The sequence below is a fragment of the Clinocottus analis genome, unplaced genomic scaffold (genome assembly GCF_023055335.1).
Source record: "Clinocottus analis isolate CAN_PGR_092001 unplaced genomic scaffold, fCliAna1.0.p SCAF_19, whole genome shotgun sequence".
In the NCBI taxonomy this organism is placed as follows: domain Eukaryota; kingdom Metazoa; phylum Chordata; class Actinopteri; order Perciformes; family Cottidae; genus Clinocottus; species Clinocottus analis.
The window spans coordinates 4881912-4896654 of NW_027175920.1; the positions used below are offsets into that span (position 1 = coordinate 4881912).

The 14743-nt window shown below is 40.0% G+C and overlaps 3 protein-coding genes across 4 annotated transcripts in view; 1 reads left to right on the plus strand and 2 right to left on the minus strand.

Annotated features, from left to right (window-relative positions):
* LOC137789859 (testican-2-like) overlaps positions 1-2771 on the plus strand; it is a 36157-nt gene extending 33386 nt beyond the window's left edge. The window contains exons 9-10 of the mRNA XM_068583713.1: positions 243-380; positions 1032-2771. Coding sequence (XP_068439814.1) covers positions 243-380; positions 1032-1177 — 284 coding nt within the window. The 3' untranslated portion in view covers positions 1178-2771. The remainder of the gene's footprint in view (positions 1-242; positions 381-1031) is intronic.
* A 2262-nt stretch (positions 2772-5033) lies between these two features.
* Positions 5034-9786, minus strand: sar1aa (secretion associated, Ras related GTPase 1Aa). Of its 2 annotated transcripts, none has more exons than XM_068583906.1 (7): positions 9726-9786; positions 8735-8807; positions 8200-8319; positions 7993-8058; positions 7371-7474; positions 7142-7273; positions 5034-7015 (listed from the first exon to the last, which is right to left on the minus strand). In XM_068583906.1, exons 2-7 carry the CDS (start codon positions 8790-8792, stop codon positions 6899-6901), a joined length of 597 nt encoding a protein of 198 aa, XP_068440007.1. In that variant the 5' UTR covers positions 8793-8807; positions 9726-9786; the 3' UTR covers positions 5034-6898. The 2 variants fall into 2 exon arrangements, with proteins under 2 accessions (XP_068440007.1, XP_068440008.1); XM_068583907.1 differs by having other exon boundaries at positions 9721-9774.
* Positions 9787-10863: 1077 nt separating this feature from the next.
* ppa1a (inorganic pyrophosphatase 1a) lies at positions 10864-13785 on the minus strand. The gene is made up of 11 exons (XM_068583346.1): positions 13591-13785; positions 13346-13410; positions 13178-13231; positions 12690-12809; positions 12522-12608; positions 12311-12437; positions 12055-12182; positions 11835-11920; positions 11473-11542; positions 11195-11234; positions 10864-11108 (listed from the first exon to the last, which is right to left on the minus strand). Exons 1-11 carry the CDS (start codon positions 13649-13651, stop codon positions 11080-11082), a joined length of 867 nt encoding a protein of 288 aa, XP_068439447.1. The 5' UTR covers positions 13652-13785; the 3' UTR covers positions 10864-11079.
* Positions 13786-14743: the final 958 nt, after the last annotated feature.

A 14743-nucleotide genomic window follows, 5' to 3' on the forward strand; every position in this document is an offset into this window, starting at 1 on the left:
CAACATACTGTATGAAACCACAAGCATACGCAGGCTTGTGTACAGCTAACAGGGAGGCTTCCGCTGTATTCGTGGTATTCTCTGCCAAAAATCTGCCTCTCCATCCTGACTTACGCTCTTATCACAGGCTCACTAAGGCGTGCTGGCATTCTCGTTTATGCCGTGCTCATCTCAGGCATCAGCATGAGGCAGCTATTTGTGCTAAGGGTATAAATATTTAACAACGAGGCTCGTCGTTGCAGGGATGTACATTCCCAGCTGCGATGAGGACGGCTACTACAGGAAAGTTCAGTGTGACCAGAGCCGAGGGGAATGCTGGTGCGTGGACCAGCATGGAGGAGAGATGATGGGCACCAGAATCCACGGAAACCCTGACTGCGGTAAGAGAGGGGGGCGGGGCTTTAGGCAAACCAATATTTTCACACTAAACACAGCAAAAAAAAAATCGTCTATTTTTACAATGTGTAATGATTGAAGTCATATTTTCTCACATTTTTACACAGACATTTTAGCTTGAACCCAATGCTATTCATCTTGTGTCAGGTATTATTTAAAATAAATCTCAATTAAGTGCACTGACCTGCCTTTCATTCTTTGATATAGACACCCACCTTTAGATATTCTCAAACAAGTTGTTCTCTAAAGACAACAGGAGTTGTTTTTTTTAACTTTACGACTCAAATAGGAGGAGACATAACAGCTGCACCCGTACAGTGTGTGAGATTTAGTTGCATCTCATGGTGAGGTTGCAGACAGCAACCAACTGAAAACCCCTGCACGCACTTCTCCCTTTTCAAGTCTGCAGTAACCTCCTCCTGTAGAATAAATGTTCAGACTCCGTGAAGATGACCTGCTTGTAGATAGGATCTCTCATTCCAAGCTACCGAAAACACAACAATTCTTAGTTTGAGGTGATTATGCACCAACGATATATTAATATTACATTTCATTTATGATAATAGATCCCCCCCCCCCCGAAATGCTACGCACTGACTCTTTAATACAACATCTATGTATATATCTTTCTCCAGATGAAGTAGCGGGATATTCTGGAGATTTTGGTAGTGGAGTGGGATGGGAGGATGAAGAGGAGAAGGAGGCAGAGGACACCGGAGAGGAGGCGGAAGAGGAGGAAGAGGAGGAGGGCGAGGCGGACGATGGAGGATACATCTGGTAGAATTGTCTGACCCCCCCACCCGGAGAGCCATGTCACAGCCACTGGCCTGAAAATCTACAGGGATGGCTCTCTCTTCAAAGCAAAAGATTTTGGGATCGGACCTGGGAGGCATGGAGTAGTGTATCATCCTGGTGGGAGATGTGGTGCTGGTCAGGTCCGGGGATGAGACAGATGACCAGTTTTTGTCTTAGATATGTGTAATTGCTTCATTCTCTTGTCTCTGTTTTTTGAGCAAAAGAGCTTTTTGTTTTGCCGTCCTGAGAAGGACCCACTGACTCCTGCACCGTAGGTAGCTAAAGTCCATCAGATTTCCTATCTTGTCCAACCGCCATCTATGCATATAGAGATTACCAGTGATTTTGCATTGTGTGAACAATACAAAATTAGAGTATTAGAGTATTAGAGTCGCCGTCCCACTGGAACGACGAGAGATCAGAATTGAAATCGTTAGACATTTTGTGAAAGATGCTTGTTTGCTTTCTTGCAAAGTTTTTGGAGAAGCTCGATACCACTCTTGTGTTGAATATGAAGCCAGAGCTAAAAGGAGCAGTCTCTGTTAGAAGGTATAGAGGGGGGTGGAGGGGAGGGGAGGGTAAATCAGACCAACCAAAACATCCAAACCTTACTAGATAAAAAAAAATATTTGTTTGTTCCATCGGTACAAAAACACAGTATAACAACCATGTTATTATGAAGACTATCCAGCAAGTCATTGCAGCAGGAAAAGAAATAGTTGGGGTAAAAACATCCTGTTAAAAAATGTTATGTGGATTTCGTACAGACTAAGCAAACAAAACTGCTTCCTCCTGGTTTCAGTCGTTAGTGAATGATATGTCATTGTTGTGGTCACAGCTAGTTTGTGCTGCCCTTAAAGTGGCCCAAAAAAATAATCTCAGCTGACCTTCTCCTGGTCGTAGCTTCATATTTACCGTACAGACAAGAGAGTCTCATCCATCTCGAAACATATGGCAGATAAGCGTATTTCCCAAAATGTCAAAGTATTCCATTTAAGCAGTTCAGTGAAATGTGGTAATGTATGTCCAAACTGATCCTGTGTATAAATCCAGTGCATATGATCTATGAAGCTAGCTTCGAGGATTTCAGGTAGCCACGGTTTCAAGCTACTTTTATGATAAAAGTGCACCACAGCTCATAGCAGTTTATAAATCTTACTTAGGAATAAAGTGGATACACACAACTATAAAGGACCTACATTTCCAGTTGGATTACGTTTATTGAAAAACCTGTAGAATGTACTATAACGGCCCAAACTACAGTAGAAACCACTCGTCGCTGTCCTCTGCTAACGCTGAAATCATGATAAAGAATGTGCCACAACTATGTTTTATTATAAGTTTGCAACTGGAAAAACTGTATTTTGTGTTTATAAAAAAAAAATGTGTTCATTACTTGAAGTTCTGTGTGTATACTTGAATTCACATTGTAATTTTTTTCTATGACGATATTGTTGCCATCTCTTCATTCATGCTATATAGGCCAGACATGTGGTTGTTTTTAGTATTGCATGCTAGTAAATAAGAATGTACTTCTAGGCTGAGCACTTTACTAATAAAGGCACTGGAGCCAAACTGTATGTTGACTTCAATCTTTTCCAACTATTACCGGAGTGAAAGTAGGTTGACTGTGTGGCTCCTGTGCCACAGAGTCTCTTACCATCTTCCTTTGTATTTAGGGATGAGTATTTTTACAATGATCCTGCAAGATCATTAAAGAAGGGAACGCTGAGCCGAGGTGCCTGTGGGGAAATTAAATGAGTTTCTTAAGACAAAGGCAGGTTCATTGTCCTTGCTGCAGGAAGGTGCACAGGAGAGAGTAGCACCGACTTGCTTCAGCAGATCAATATTTTCAAATTCAGCTGGTGTGCTAAAAAACGATTTTGAGCAGAAATAAACTCGCTCTATTTTCAGTATCACTGCAGCCTACCTTGCATGGAGTATTTTGGTTATCAAAACCAAGCTGGATGTCTAAAGATTAATATTTTGGAGCACTTAATGACTTTCACATGACCTTTGGGTCCTCCACCTGGTGTGTAAAGCACCAATTATTGAAGCTTATTACAGATAAAGCCAGTTACAGCCTGCAATTACATGTGATTATGTTTAACAAAGCATTAAATAAAGACAATTTCCTCATCTACGGTCATGTGGCCTGCCGTGGAATGAATTTAAGACGTTCAACGCTGCAAAGTCTCCTCTCGGTTGAATTTCTGGCAAGCAGATTGGGGTATTTGCTCGAAATATTCTGGTGCTCATCTGCCCCCTCACGCTGGAAGAACAAATTACAGCAGAGTGGTTGCCAAATGGCACGCATGTCCACAATGTGAACGACAACACTGCACAGAATAGATCTGTGCCAGTTTACATAATTGCATTACGAACTCCTAACAGTCATCGGTTAAAGTCCAGGATTAGGATTTCTATATTATAAGAACATGAGATATTTCTAGCGGTTCAATCTTAAAGATCATCTCCAACGCTGACAGACAGCCAGTGAAGGGCAGCAGGGATTGGGGTAATGAGTCACTTCTCACACAGGGTGTTAAAAGCCTGGAAGCAGCACTCTGCAATAGCTGCAGTTTGCTGATACTACAATAAAGCGATCACAACAATTAGGCCCGGAGATAAAAGCATTAACGAATTTCTCCACGTCTGAGAATGAAAGGAACACCGTGGTGATGTGCCAAAACATTTGCACAAACATGGCACGGCCAAAATGAATAGCGTAGCTCTGCAACTACAAGGTATATTTGAATAATCTATCAAGGGATAAGAGATGTAAGCATATGTCTATGTGTTACTAGGTCAGAGTGAATGGAATAAATGAAAGCTTTCATTTACACCGAACAAAATGATACACTTTGTGTGAATATGATGCCGCCACCGCCCACAACCTCTAACGCCACATGACAACATGTGAACATTACCTGTGTGAACAGATGAATGCTATTGAATATCGAAGTACATTTGAGTTCATCTGTGCCACTTGAAGTCTCCTCAACTATAACACTCATTTAATTAAATCAACATGTCCCTATAGATATTTCCTGAATGTATACACAACTGTTTTGGGCTCTGTTTTTGAGAAATCAATCAATCAACCTCCATTTATGCTCTCATTCAAAGACAACCAAAGTGTTTTTCTATTTGACCAGCTCAATGCCTTAGGAATGAGTGCAGTATTCCAATTAATCCACTAGATGGGGACATGGTCCATGTTTTCACATGGAAGGCTGTTCAATGCTGCTCGCGCTCCTCTATGCTCTACGCCACGCTAATGAATGCAGAGTAATTGGAGGTTCATCACATGTCGTTTGTGTGGGTAGACTAGAATCGCAAAAATAACCAGCACTTCCATGCACAGGTTAATTTTGCTGTGTGCAGATCATTTAGTTTTGTAATTGAGTTTTGTGCTGGTTAAAATGGTTATCATGAGCGTTTAGAGGAGTTTCTTCCTGTTATGTGGGTATGCAGGATGAATATGTTGCCACATTGTTTAGCATGGCTTTATCTGGCAATTGTTAGGATGTGTGCAAAAGCAATCAGTGACGAGGAATGTTTGGTTCCAAGATTAAGTATTTCCACCTTTGATGTCTGAATCTTTAGTCAAAGGGAGTAATCTTGACATATGTCCCTGACATCGTTCACACTTCAATTTCTCTTTTGTCAGGCTGAAAGTCTGTGGCAGATGCTGTTGCAGATGATCTAAAGTGGCAAGCTGAGAATGTATTTAAACCCCTAAGGAGACAAAGCGCCTCACTCAACAAATATACAAATAAGCTTAACATAGAATACAAGTGTGTGAAGAAAGTGACAAGCATAACACATGGCCAGTTGAGTCCAGTAAACAAGTTGGTTTCATTACAACACCATCATATAGATCACACTGTATGTCAGCATGTTATCATTCAAGTTGAAACTATTTGCATTAATCAGCTATAAATAACTCCAGTGCTTTATTAGTGTCGGCTTATAGGCAGTAACTGTACAAACATTTACATCTGTATCATACATAATTTACAGGCGTTCGGCGACTGGTACAGAACGCTGTTCAAAGGGAAAGCAGTTTGTTGACGTGTTCTGTAGCTCAGTAAACACTCAATACTTCCTGTATAAAATGTCTTTCATATGTATGTTCTCTTTCATCTCAGTCACGAACCCCCCTGCATATATTAACGGGCAGAATATGCAAAATGTTACTTTGTAAACATGGGACGCAGGGAACAGTAAATGGGGTACAATGATCAAATGTTTCTGTTCACTCTGATCTATTTCCAGCTGCTCATAATGAGGACACACATTTTAACAAGTCATTGTAAAAAAAAAAAAAAAGTATGCATGTTTACATGTTTACCGACTCAAACACCCAGAATAAGATTTGAATATTAATTTACAGGTCAGCATGTTCACATTTGCAAGTGCACTCTCATATCTTTTCAAATAGTCAAAAAGTGCAGAACCTGCAACACTTCAACCCTGTTGCACAACCTACATGCTGAATACATGCACACCGATTGCTCAGGCTATAGATTCGATTAGAATAAATAACACAAAAATAAGTATGTGATTAATGAGCACAATTAACAGGCTCAGTACATATATTCTGTCTTACTCTTTAATACAGAGGCGTAAGATTGTCTCTGCTACAGTACAGTGGGTCACTATTTTATTGCTTCCCGACATTTTAAGGGCAATTAGTTATTACAGCCTTCGTGATATAATAAAGCAAGGGCAGCCGTTGGACGTCATGTCAGTTCGAAATGAACATTTTATCCTTGAGTTCTGTACGGAACACCCCAAAGTCAAAGATAATAAAGACTTATTTCAGTCTAACACTCTTCTAATTAGCTGCCTTTTACGCAACAGTATCATCACTTTGGGTCATGAAAAAGTGCAAAAATAAACAAGCCAATTCCATCGACACACTGAAAGTGAGAAGCAAATTATTCACAGCACACTAATCAGTGAGCTGTTTAGTGTGACTCAGTTTAGTCGCCATCTTTGCCTTTATTTGTGGGATGTGCCGTCTCTTCTCCTTGTCAGTCTTCTAAAAGGGATTTGATGTTATTTTGGCTCAGTGCTCAACATTGAAAATATCTTTTGTTGAAGTCCAATCTCTCTGCTTGCTAATCCCAAAGTGATTAGCACACATCTTTGGCTATATGCTCTGAAGGCAGTGGCTGCGTATCATTAGATTAAACAAACTCAAATTCATCTTCTGTATTTTGTTATATATTTAAAATCTAAACTTTGTACGACATCAGACGTGCATTAAACTACCCAACACAATCACCACAGAGTTCTTCAATTTCATCACTTGCTTCCTAATGAATGTTAACTAGAACAGCTTGCCTATTCATTAATAAATAATGCAACACTGATGTATATGTATCTTCGTTCTTGCATAATGCATGTCTGCCTGTGTATTGTAATTAGGTATGATGTAACCTAATTAATGGAGTTAGACAACTCAGTTAATTCTCACATTTGCGACACAGGTACAGCAGTTCACCATGAACCACTTTAAAAGTTTGCATAGAAACCTTTAAATCCTGAATAATGTGTGTAAAAGAATATGCTCTTAGTAAGCTCTTGTAGTTTGAAATTTGGGCTGACTGACACTGGCAAAGAGGGAAAGAGTCTTTGTCATGCTCTTGTGAAAATGTGTCAAGAAAATCCCTTCTGGTTAAGCTTCAGTCCTGTGTCAGTCGATGTACTGTGATAGCCATCTGAAACCTTCCCCATAGCCTTGTTTTTTCAACACGCTGCACATGAAAATCTCCAGCGGCCGGGCGTTCAGCTCCTTCAAAGAGACGTTTCCCTGTCGATAAGAAATGGAGATGAATGAGGATAACGCTCATTCGGCACCAGGACATGTGTTTTACACAAGGCTGGGGAAATCATGTTATGTCTGCGAGTTAAAAGACAGTGTCGGCGACATGCCTACCTTTCCGGTAACTTGACCATCAAGAGCAAAAGCTCCTCTCAGCCCTCCTTCACTGATGGCCTCAGGGCGGTCAATTTTATTACCCAACACCAACACTGGTGCATTGACTATGGTCTCGTCTCCAAGGAGAGCCTAGAAGTCCAACAGCAGCACAATCATCATCAATCTAACAGTTAACAGTCAGTACTGCTCAGTGGAAACAGCTTGTCAGTGCGATGTTCAATCTTACGTCGAGTTCAGTCTTAGACTCTGAGAGTCTGTCGTGGTCCGCACAGTCCACAAGAAAGACGACTCCATCCACAGCCGGCAGGTAGTTCTTCCACACCCTTCGTGCTGTGCACACAGAGAAAACAGCTGATGCATAAGTTGTCTTTGCAGCAATGTCCTAATAAAGCTTTTAATGCAAGAATTTCCATTTCACTGTAAGATTAAAAGATTCTGCAAAATGTACTTATCTTAAAAATAATCTATCTATATTGTATCAATCTGATTGTGTAGCAGTTTCAGCAACACATGCGCAACCTCTATACACAGGCACTACCTGCCTTTTATATTTCCATTTAAATGTGATTTCCATGTTGTGGGCCCAGTGGTTCCATCTGAGCTGATTTAAAATGCTGTTACATGTCAGGGGCCACAGAGACACCATGTGGCAGCCCCGAGAACTGTGATTGGTCAACTTCTGTTTTCTCCATAATGTTTCTGCTGTCAGTAAAAATGACTGATGGGGAAGGGAAAAAAGACGGCCTGATATTGCACCAATTAGTTGAGGTGGCACAATGTCGATATACAGGTCTGCAGTCAACTAGTTCTATATGATAATTATTCGCAAAAGAGAAGAACAATCTCACCTTGTATGTGTCCGCCCAGATCAAATGTAGTAAATGTCATCCCACCAATTGAGAGCTCTTCAGAAGCTTCGAAAAGAAAAAGAAAATACATTTCTTATTACTAGTGAGTTTCGGGCTGCACATTGAGAACAACGAAGCTGGGATTTGTAGTAAAACATATGTCAACTTGGAATGGTCAACTACACCATCATCTTAATCTCTCCTTACTTGGATGCAGTGTTGGCACGTGTTGGCCAAGTCGGTCATCTTTCAACATGTGTAGGAGCGTTGTTTTACCAGCATTGTCCAGGCCCAGGAAAACCAGCTTCCCAGACTTTTTGTAGAGGCCTGGAAGATATATTTCACAAGTGTATCAAAATTGAGAAATCCAAGCCGTGCTCAGTCCTCCGAGGATGAACATAACCAATATGATAACATTCACTCAAGCATTGATGAACTCCCCAGCTTGGCTACATTTCAAAACAAATGCTCTCTGGTTATAGATTGCTTTGTAGTGTGTCTATGATACACACTACAAAGCAATCTATAACCAGAGGGCATTTGTGCCTTTGTTTATGTCAAAGGTTATTTTTTTTATGAAGCCCTACCGCCACCACATACATTTCAATACTGTCAATCATTTAACACCAAAAAGTACAATTCCTCAAAGTGAGCTATAGTTGATTAAGTACTGGTGGTATTGCGCCCACTCTTCATTTTACACCTCTTGTAAATCCTTTGCGAAACTGTACACAGCACTTACCTAAGAACTGTAAAACACTACTAAACCCCCTGTAGATCCAGTCGAACAAAAATGACATGTTGACGTTCTTTGACTGAAACGAGAAAGACATTTACAGATTACTTTCACACAACACTGCTCTGAGTTGCCAGAAAAAATAGAAATGCTTGTCTTGACATTGCATTTTTTTTTCTTTGCTTCTGCTTTTGAGGTTGACAAAATATTAGAAACATCCATCAACTTAACAAGAACAAAATGTGCCATAGTATTGGGTAGTTTATAAAAGAACTGGTGACATTCAGACAAAGTAGTGTTTATTTGCATAACAACAGACTTTTGGCACAGCAGACATTTTGGCAGGAACATCACAGGTGTAATTGAAAGCATGAGCTTGATGAAACTGAGGCCACTGTTGACGAGTTACATATGTTTAACCTTTGCTTTCGAGTCAACGTGTCTATGACAGCTGTCAACGATTCACATTACGTCACACTTGTGTTGTTTTATTATATCCTGGTCTAGATATAATGTAACACAACAGTACCTGCCAGTAGCAGTTGGCCAGTTACTTTTAGGTCAAATGTAATGTTCACCAAACGTCACAGATCATTTGGATCTAATTTAGCTCGCGCCGCCAAACACCTGTATCCGCGTTGATCGTTAAAGGCATGCTAACATTAGCTGCACTGGACTTTAATGTAACAACGCTGCTTTCTGCTATATTGTTGAATGACAGCTACAACAGTGTAATGTTAAAACTGATACAAAACAAAAAATCAATTGTAGTGACGTGTCTGTTAGTATTTCGCTCATTACAGAAACATAACGTTAGATGACGTGTTTTTAGCTAGTTAGCATTAGCGTGTTAGCTTCATGTAAACCATTGGCACTTTTTAGAGTCGGATCTGACGTGCCTCAGGGCGACGTTTGCTGATTGTGCGCAAAGCCGTTATCCGTTTTAATTGTATTTACGTCAAAATAGTTTTCCAACTTTAACGTTAGCATACTTTACCCCTCAGCCCTCAGCAGCAGGTCAGACAGTAGTATTGGTGGTATCCTTGGAAACAGTCAATCAGAGTTCCGCTTCCAATTCTTCTTCGTGTGTTAGAATTCTCCGTTTAGAATGCTGCGTGGCGCATTAGCGGCCTCTTCCCACTTGTTGCTGAACAGCAGCTTTCTTTTCTCTTCTGCTTCAAAACTATTTTAGTTGGTGTTGTAAACTGTAGTTCCAACATGTTGTCGTTTTGTTTTTTTAAACAAACATACAAAGAAAATGGCACATACATTAGGTGTATGGAAAGACAAATACACAGAAAAACGTCATGGTTACTGTACAGTTTTGGTATTCATAACTTCACAATTTCCAATATTCAAAGGGCTATAAAAACAGATCCTTAACTTTGTAAAGTGAAATTACAATGCAGTCTTACTCCAACTGATCCATGCCGTGCACATATACATGGTCATGAGATTTTACTGTACTGTTTTGGAGAAAATTGAATTAAAATTCAGCTTCAATGACATAAATATATTCATAATGTCACAATTTCCAATATTCAAACACCTATTAAACAGATTCTTACATTTGTAAAGTAAGATTACAACGCAGTCTTGTTCAAGCTGACCTCTGTTAGGATTTTACTTTACAGTTTTGGAGCAATTTGAAAAGCACATTTAGAACAAATAGATAAAACAGGTCGTCATGAAAACTTCCAGCAGATTTGATATCAGCAGGAAAACAGATAATGTTTTTTCTCTTACTGTATAACAACCTTAACCCCACTGTGAAGGCCTCTGCTGCTCATTGAAGCATAATGTCTAATTGTAGCCTTCAGGAGCATCCCGTGAGGCTTATCCATTTACAGCCAAATACTTAATAACCAGTTGTTTGTACTGTTAAGTACCTTATTATAGTATTTATTGGAATTGCCCATATAGGCAGTAGTGCATGTCCGACCACATTCATTACAGAGGACTGCGCAGGAACAGGTTATGTGTCTTAATGCAAAGATTCTCTCCAATTATTTCGGATAGAACACTGTTATTCACTTTAGATTCTGATGCTGGTGGTAAATTAAAGTTTATGTGATAATGACAATATGTAGTAGCAGCAATAAAATCAGCACAATATCCAATACTGTGGGGTTTAGTGTAGTTTATTGTCATTATTTGTCAAACCTGAAAATATAAATAACTATCTGATATCTTAAATGGAATATAGTGTCGCAATCACACAACAAGCCAGCAAGTAAATGGGACGTTACATATGAAATCCAATCCATCCAGTTTATGAAGCGATCTGATGTGTTGAAATCAGATGAAGGGAGGAAGAAGTGAAGGAGGTTTTCAGCCCAGGATTTTGCCTCTTACATCTCATAGTAGAACCATGTGTCGACTGAGAAACAAAGTGAAGCATTTTTTTCAATTTCCTGGAGAAAAAACAGTGGCCGCAATAAAACAAATAAATGTACAAACACCCACCTGCACTTGGAATCGGGTCTTCGGCTCCAAGAGCACTTGCCTGTAAGAGTTATTGGTGTTATTTTCTCAAGAGGAATACACGCGTGTGCAGCTCAAATATTTTGGACATTAAATGCTGTGAGAAACTGCGGGTCTGTTTAGTGTCTTCTGTCACTTCACTATTGATCCTCTCCTTTTGTCCGAGCGCTTTGTGTGTTACCAGGTTCAACAGCACGCTTTTATGTTTGTCAACTCTAGTCTCACCAAGGAAGGGAGGGTGATATGAATTTGAAACTTACAGACTCGACCACAGCGTCTGCGTCCCCAGCAGAGCAGCAGAATGGACTATCTGACACACTGGTGTTCATGCTGAGTCAAGAAAGAGATGAAACAACAGGGAATTACCTTAGAAAAGCACGTTTCCACAGAGTCATTATTGTATCTGCAGTGAGAAGGTACAAAACACTCCAATAACTGAGCAGATGTTGTCGAACAGAACTCTATTTTAGTGGATTAAAGATTTTGTCGAACTTCCACGCAGCGCTTGATAATTATCTCATGGATGTTATGGCAGGAAATATCACAAAAACACCTACTATACTATACATCTAACACCTACTATAGCCTACTATACTGTCCACAAAGTGGAGTAAGTCCTCACCAATTTAACTCGCCGGCATTGGTCTTCTTAGAAATCAGTGCCTTCCAAAACTCGTTGGTGCTTTTTATTGTTTGAATGGCAAAGTCCTAGAAAACAGAATTTAAAAACATTTTCCATCTAATTTTCTCTCTGAAAATGATTAATCAAGTTACAGAAGAACATGTCCTAACATTTTTAAACTATAGCGATACTACTTTGAGTACAAGTTTAACAGGTGTACCCTGTCCTTGAACTCTCCGTTGAAAGCAAACTGGTTTTCAGGTTTCCCATCTGGGACTTTGTATCTTCTAAACCAATCAACAGTTGCCTCCAAGTATCCAGGCTTAAGTCGTCTTACATCATTAATATCTGCAACAAATCAGAAAACAAAATAAATCAACACTACTGTAACTAATGCATGAAATTATTTCAAATCCAGAGTAGCTTGTGTAACTGATGGCAAGTTTGCTTCTTCGCATGTTGCAGGTTATGAATACCGTTAAAGTCGGCGGCCTCAGGGTCCTCAGTATTGATCACGATGACCTTCCAGTCTGTTTCACCCTCATCGATCAAAGCCAGAGTTCCCAACACCTTCACTTTGATTATTTCTCCTCGAGTGCACACCTGAGAAGCGAAGGCATATTTGAAAAAAGCTGGAAACAGCTGAACTTAAATCTGCCTCTTCCAAGCTCCCAGTCAGAGTAATACCTTATTTCCTATGTCACATATGTCAATAGGATCATTGTCTCCACAACAACCTGTGTCGCTGTCCTCGTGGTTGGGGTCTTCCCATGTCTGGAAGGAGAAACCTTGTGTTTGATGGAGCAGAGACGCAGTCTGGTTTCCTGTTGTTTGAGTATTGTTTTTAGGACTTACTTGTGGAATCGCTCCATAATTCCAGATGTAGCCTTTATGAGGGAACACGTTCGCTACATAACGGAGCTTCCCCTTCTTTATATCTTGTTTCAGCGGATTGAGAGGATCTTTGGTGGCAATCTGATTAACAGACGGCCAAAACACAGTTACATCAACTCACTAAAGATAGAAGGAAGCACTGACTCACTGGTGACTGTTTTATTAAAAATGATAATAAAAAAGGTAAATCAATCAATCAACATGAACTAAAACATTATACGCTAAAACATTTTTGACAGTGTAAAAATGAAAACATCACTATGTCATCATTGTGTATGAGATTTGGAGATTCAAAGTACCCCTGCATTGCACATTTACATTGCAACAAGTACAGACAATTTCAAACAATTACAAATATATAAACTGAATATTAGGAGGAAACATACATCAACAATTCATGTATACAGTGATAATTTGCAAATATTTGTATACATTTATATTGTATATACCTCCATCTTTGCATTTGTCCATCTTGGAACCTCCACAACAGCATGAAATATGTTCTGCAAGGTGAACCAAAATATCAAAGATTAATTATCTGACCTAAGGTCATTTTGGCCACCGAGCACATAGCCCAGCTTTTAATCTCCCAAAGGTAAAAAACACATGATGCTTACCTCGGCTTCATTTGCATAGATGGGTATGTCGTGGAACGGGGAGATGTATTTGCCCTCAGAATTTTCTATTAAAAGGAATAAGGCACATTTGAACTCTTTTAAAAATGTATCAATACAAAGAACTACAAAGTGTGAGATCCCCTCATAAAGCTCTATGATTACTTGTCAATGCAGCTATGAACAAGCAACTGTTCCAGTACTGCTCCACAACACACAAACCGATCCATCCAAAGCGCTGGACTTACTGAAAAACACCCTGTACTCATCGGTGTTCGGCCTGCCCCTCTCCTCGATGGTAACACTCATGTCTGTTGTTGCTCTCGAGCTCTCCCACTGCGGACTAATACAGGAGCACTAAGACGCTCCTGACCGACAGGCGGTGAGACAGAAGGAGCAGGCATGCGCACTGCTTAAGCCATGAGGCCTGACAACTGCATGCATGTGACAACAGGAAGTGTAAAGGCCAGAAAACAGAGCTGCATGTTCCTGTATCGTTACTGAATTCTGATCACGTTCCCTTTTTTTTTGTCACCTGTAGCTAACAAGCATGAACAACCATCTGAGAGAAGCAGATTTGCTCAGAGTAGTAATCAACAGCTAATCCTTCTCCTTATTCCCACTTCTCCATGGTTGCCACCTGCATTCTGCAGCCTGGATGTGAAGTTTCTTTACCTTCTTTGCGTGTGGAAGCTGTGGCTCTTGAGAGCTCTATTCAGACACAAACAGATGGAGCTGACTGCCGTTAGCTTTAAACCAATTAAGAGCGCAGGATTAGGTGGCGTGCCCTCTTTGTGACTTCTTGCTTCTTGAGTTTCACTGTAACTATTTAATCACAACATTATGGGTCTATTTTCAGACACTTGACAAAGGTGACTAATCTGTTTTTCTCTCTTAATGCATATGTTCTAAAGACAGGTCGCATGGTTGATTTGAGGGTAATTAATGGCTTCTTGTGGAGCTTGCCATGCTCCTTCACAGTGTAGTATACATTTATATGTCAGTGTAAAGTGTTTGCCATTTTGTATTTGCGGATTTTTATAGATCTTGGTTGATGAGAAATATATGTAATCACACTACATGCTCTGCCATGTTTGTTGTGGTTTCAATGTGCAGAAAGTAACATATTTAAAATGTATCATATATAATGCACTATATATAGAGTAGATTAGAATACACTATACAAAACTACAAGCTCACAGCCCGGACCGCAGCAGTCACGTGATGCTGTAAGCTTGCTTCTGGAAAAAAAATATTTCTCTTGTCCAGAAGACATCAAGTAAAGTTAAAAGTATTTAGTGAATCCCACATATCATAATGCCGCCTCTCGTCATGCCCTTCTGTGGTTGATTTGCCACGAAGGCTGAACATCAGTTTCTAGGTGATCCAGACTCTGCAGTG

Bases quoted from the DNA above. Each gene is read 5' to 3' on its own strand.
- ppa1a (XM_068583346.1), bottom strand. From the start codon at position 13,651: ATGAGTGTTACCATCGAGGAGAGGGGCAGGCCGAACACCGATGAGTAC. The intron at 13,411-13,590 runs GTAAGTCCAGCG...TCCTTTTAATAG, and splicing joins TGAGTACAGGGTGTTTTTCA to AAAATTCTGAGGGCAAATAC. The intron at 12,810-13,177 runs GTATATACAATA...TCTGTTAATCAG, and splicing joins GGACAAATGCAAAGATGGAG to ATTGCCACCAAAGATCCTCT.
- sar1aa (XM_068583906.1), bottom strand. From the start codon at position 8,792: ATGTCATTTTTGTTCGACTGGATCTACAGGGGGTTTAGTAGTGTTTTA. The intron at 8,320-8,734 runs GTAAGTGCTGTG...TATATCTTCCAG, and splicing joins TAGTGTTTTACAGTTCTTAG to GCCTCTACAAAAAGTCTGGG. The intron at 7,274-7,370 runs GTAAGATTGAAC...TTGGACTTCTAG, and splicing joins AGTCTAAGACTGAACTCGAC to GCTCTCCTTGGAGACGAGAC.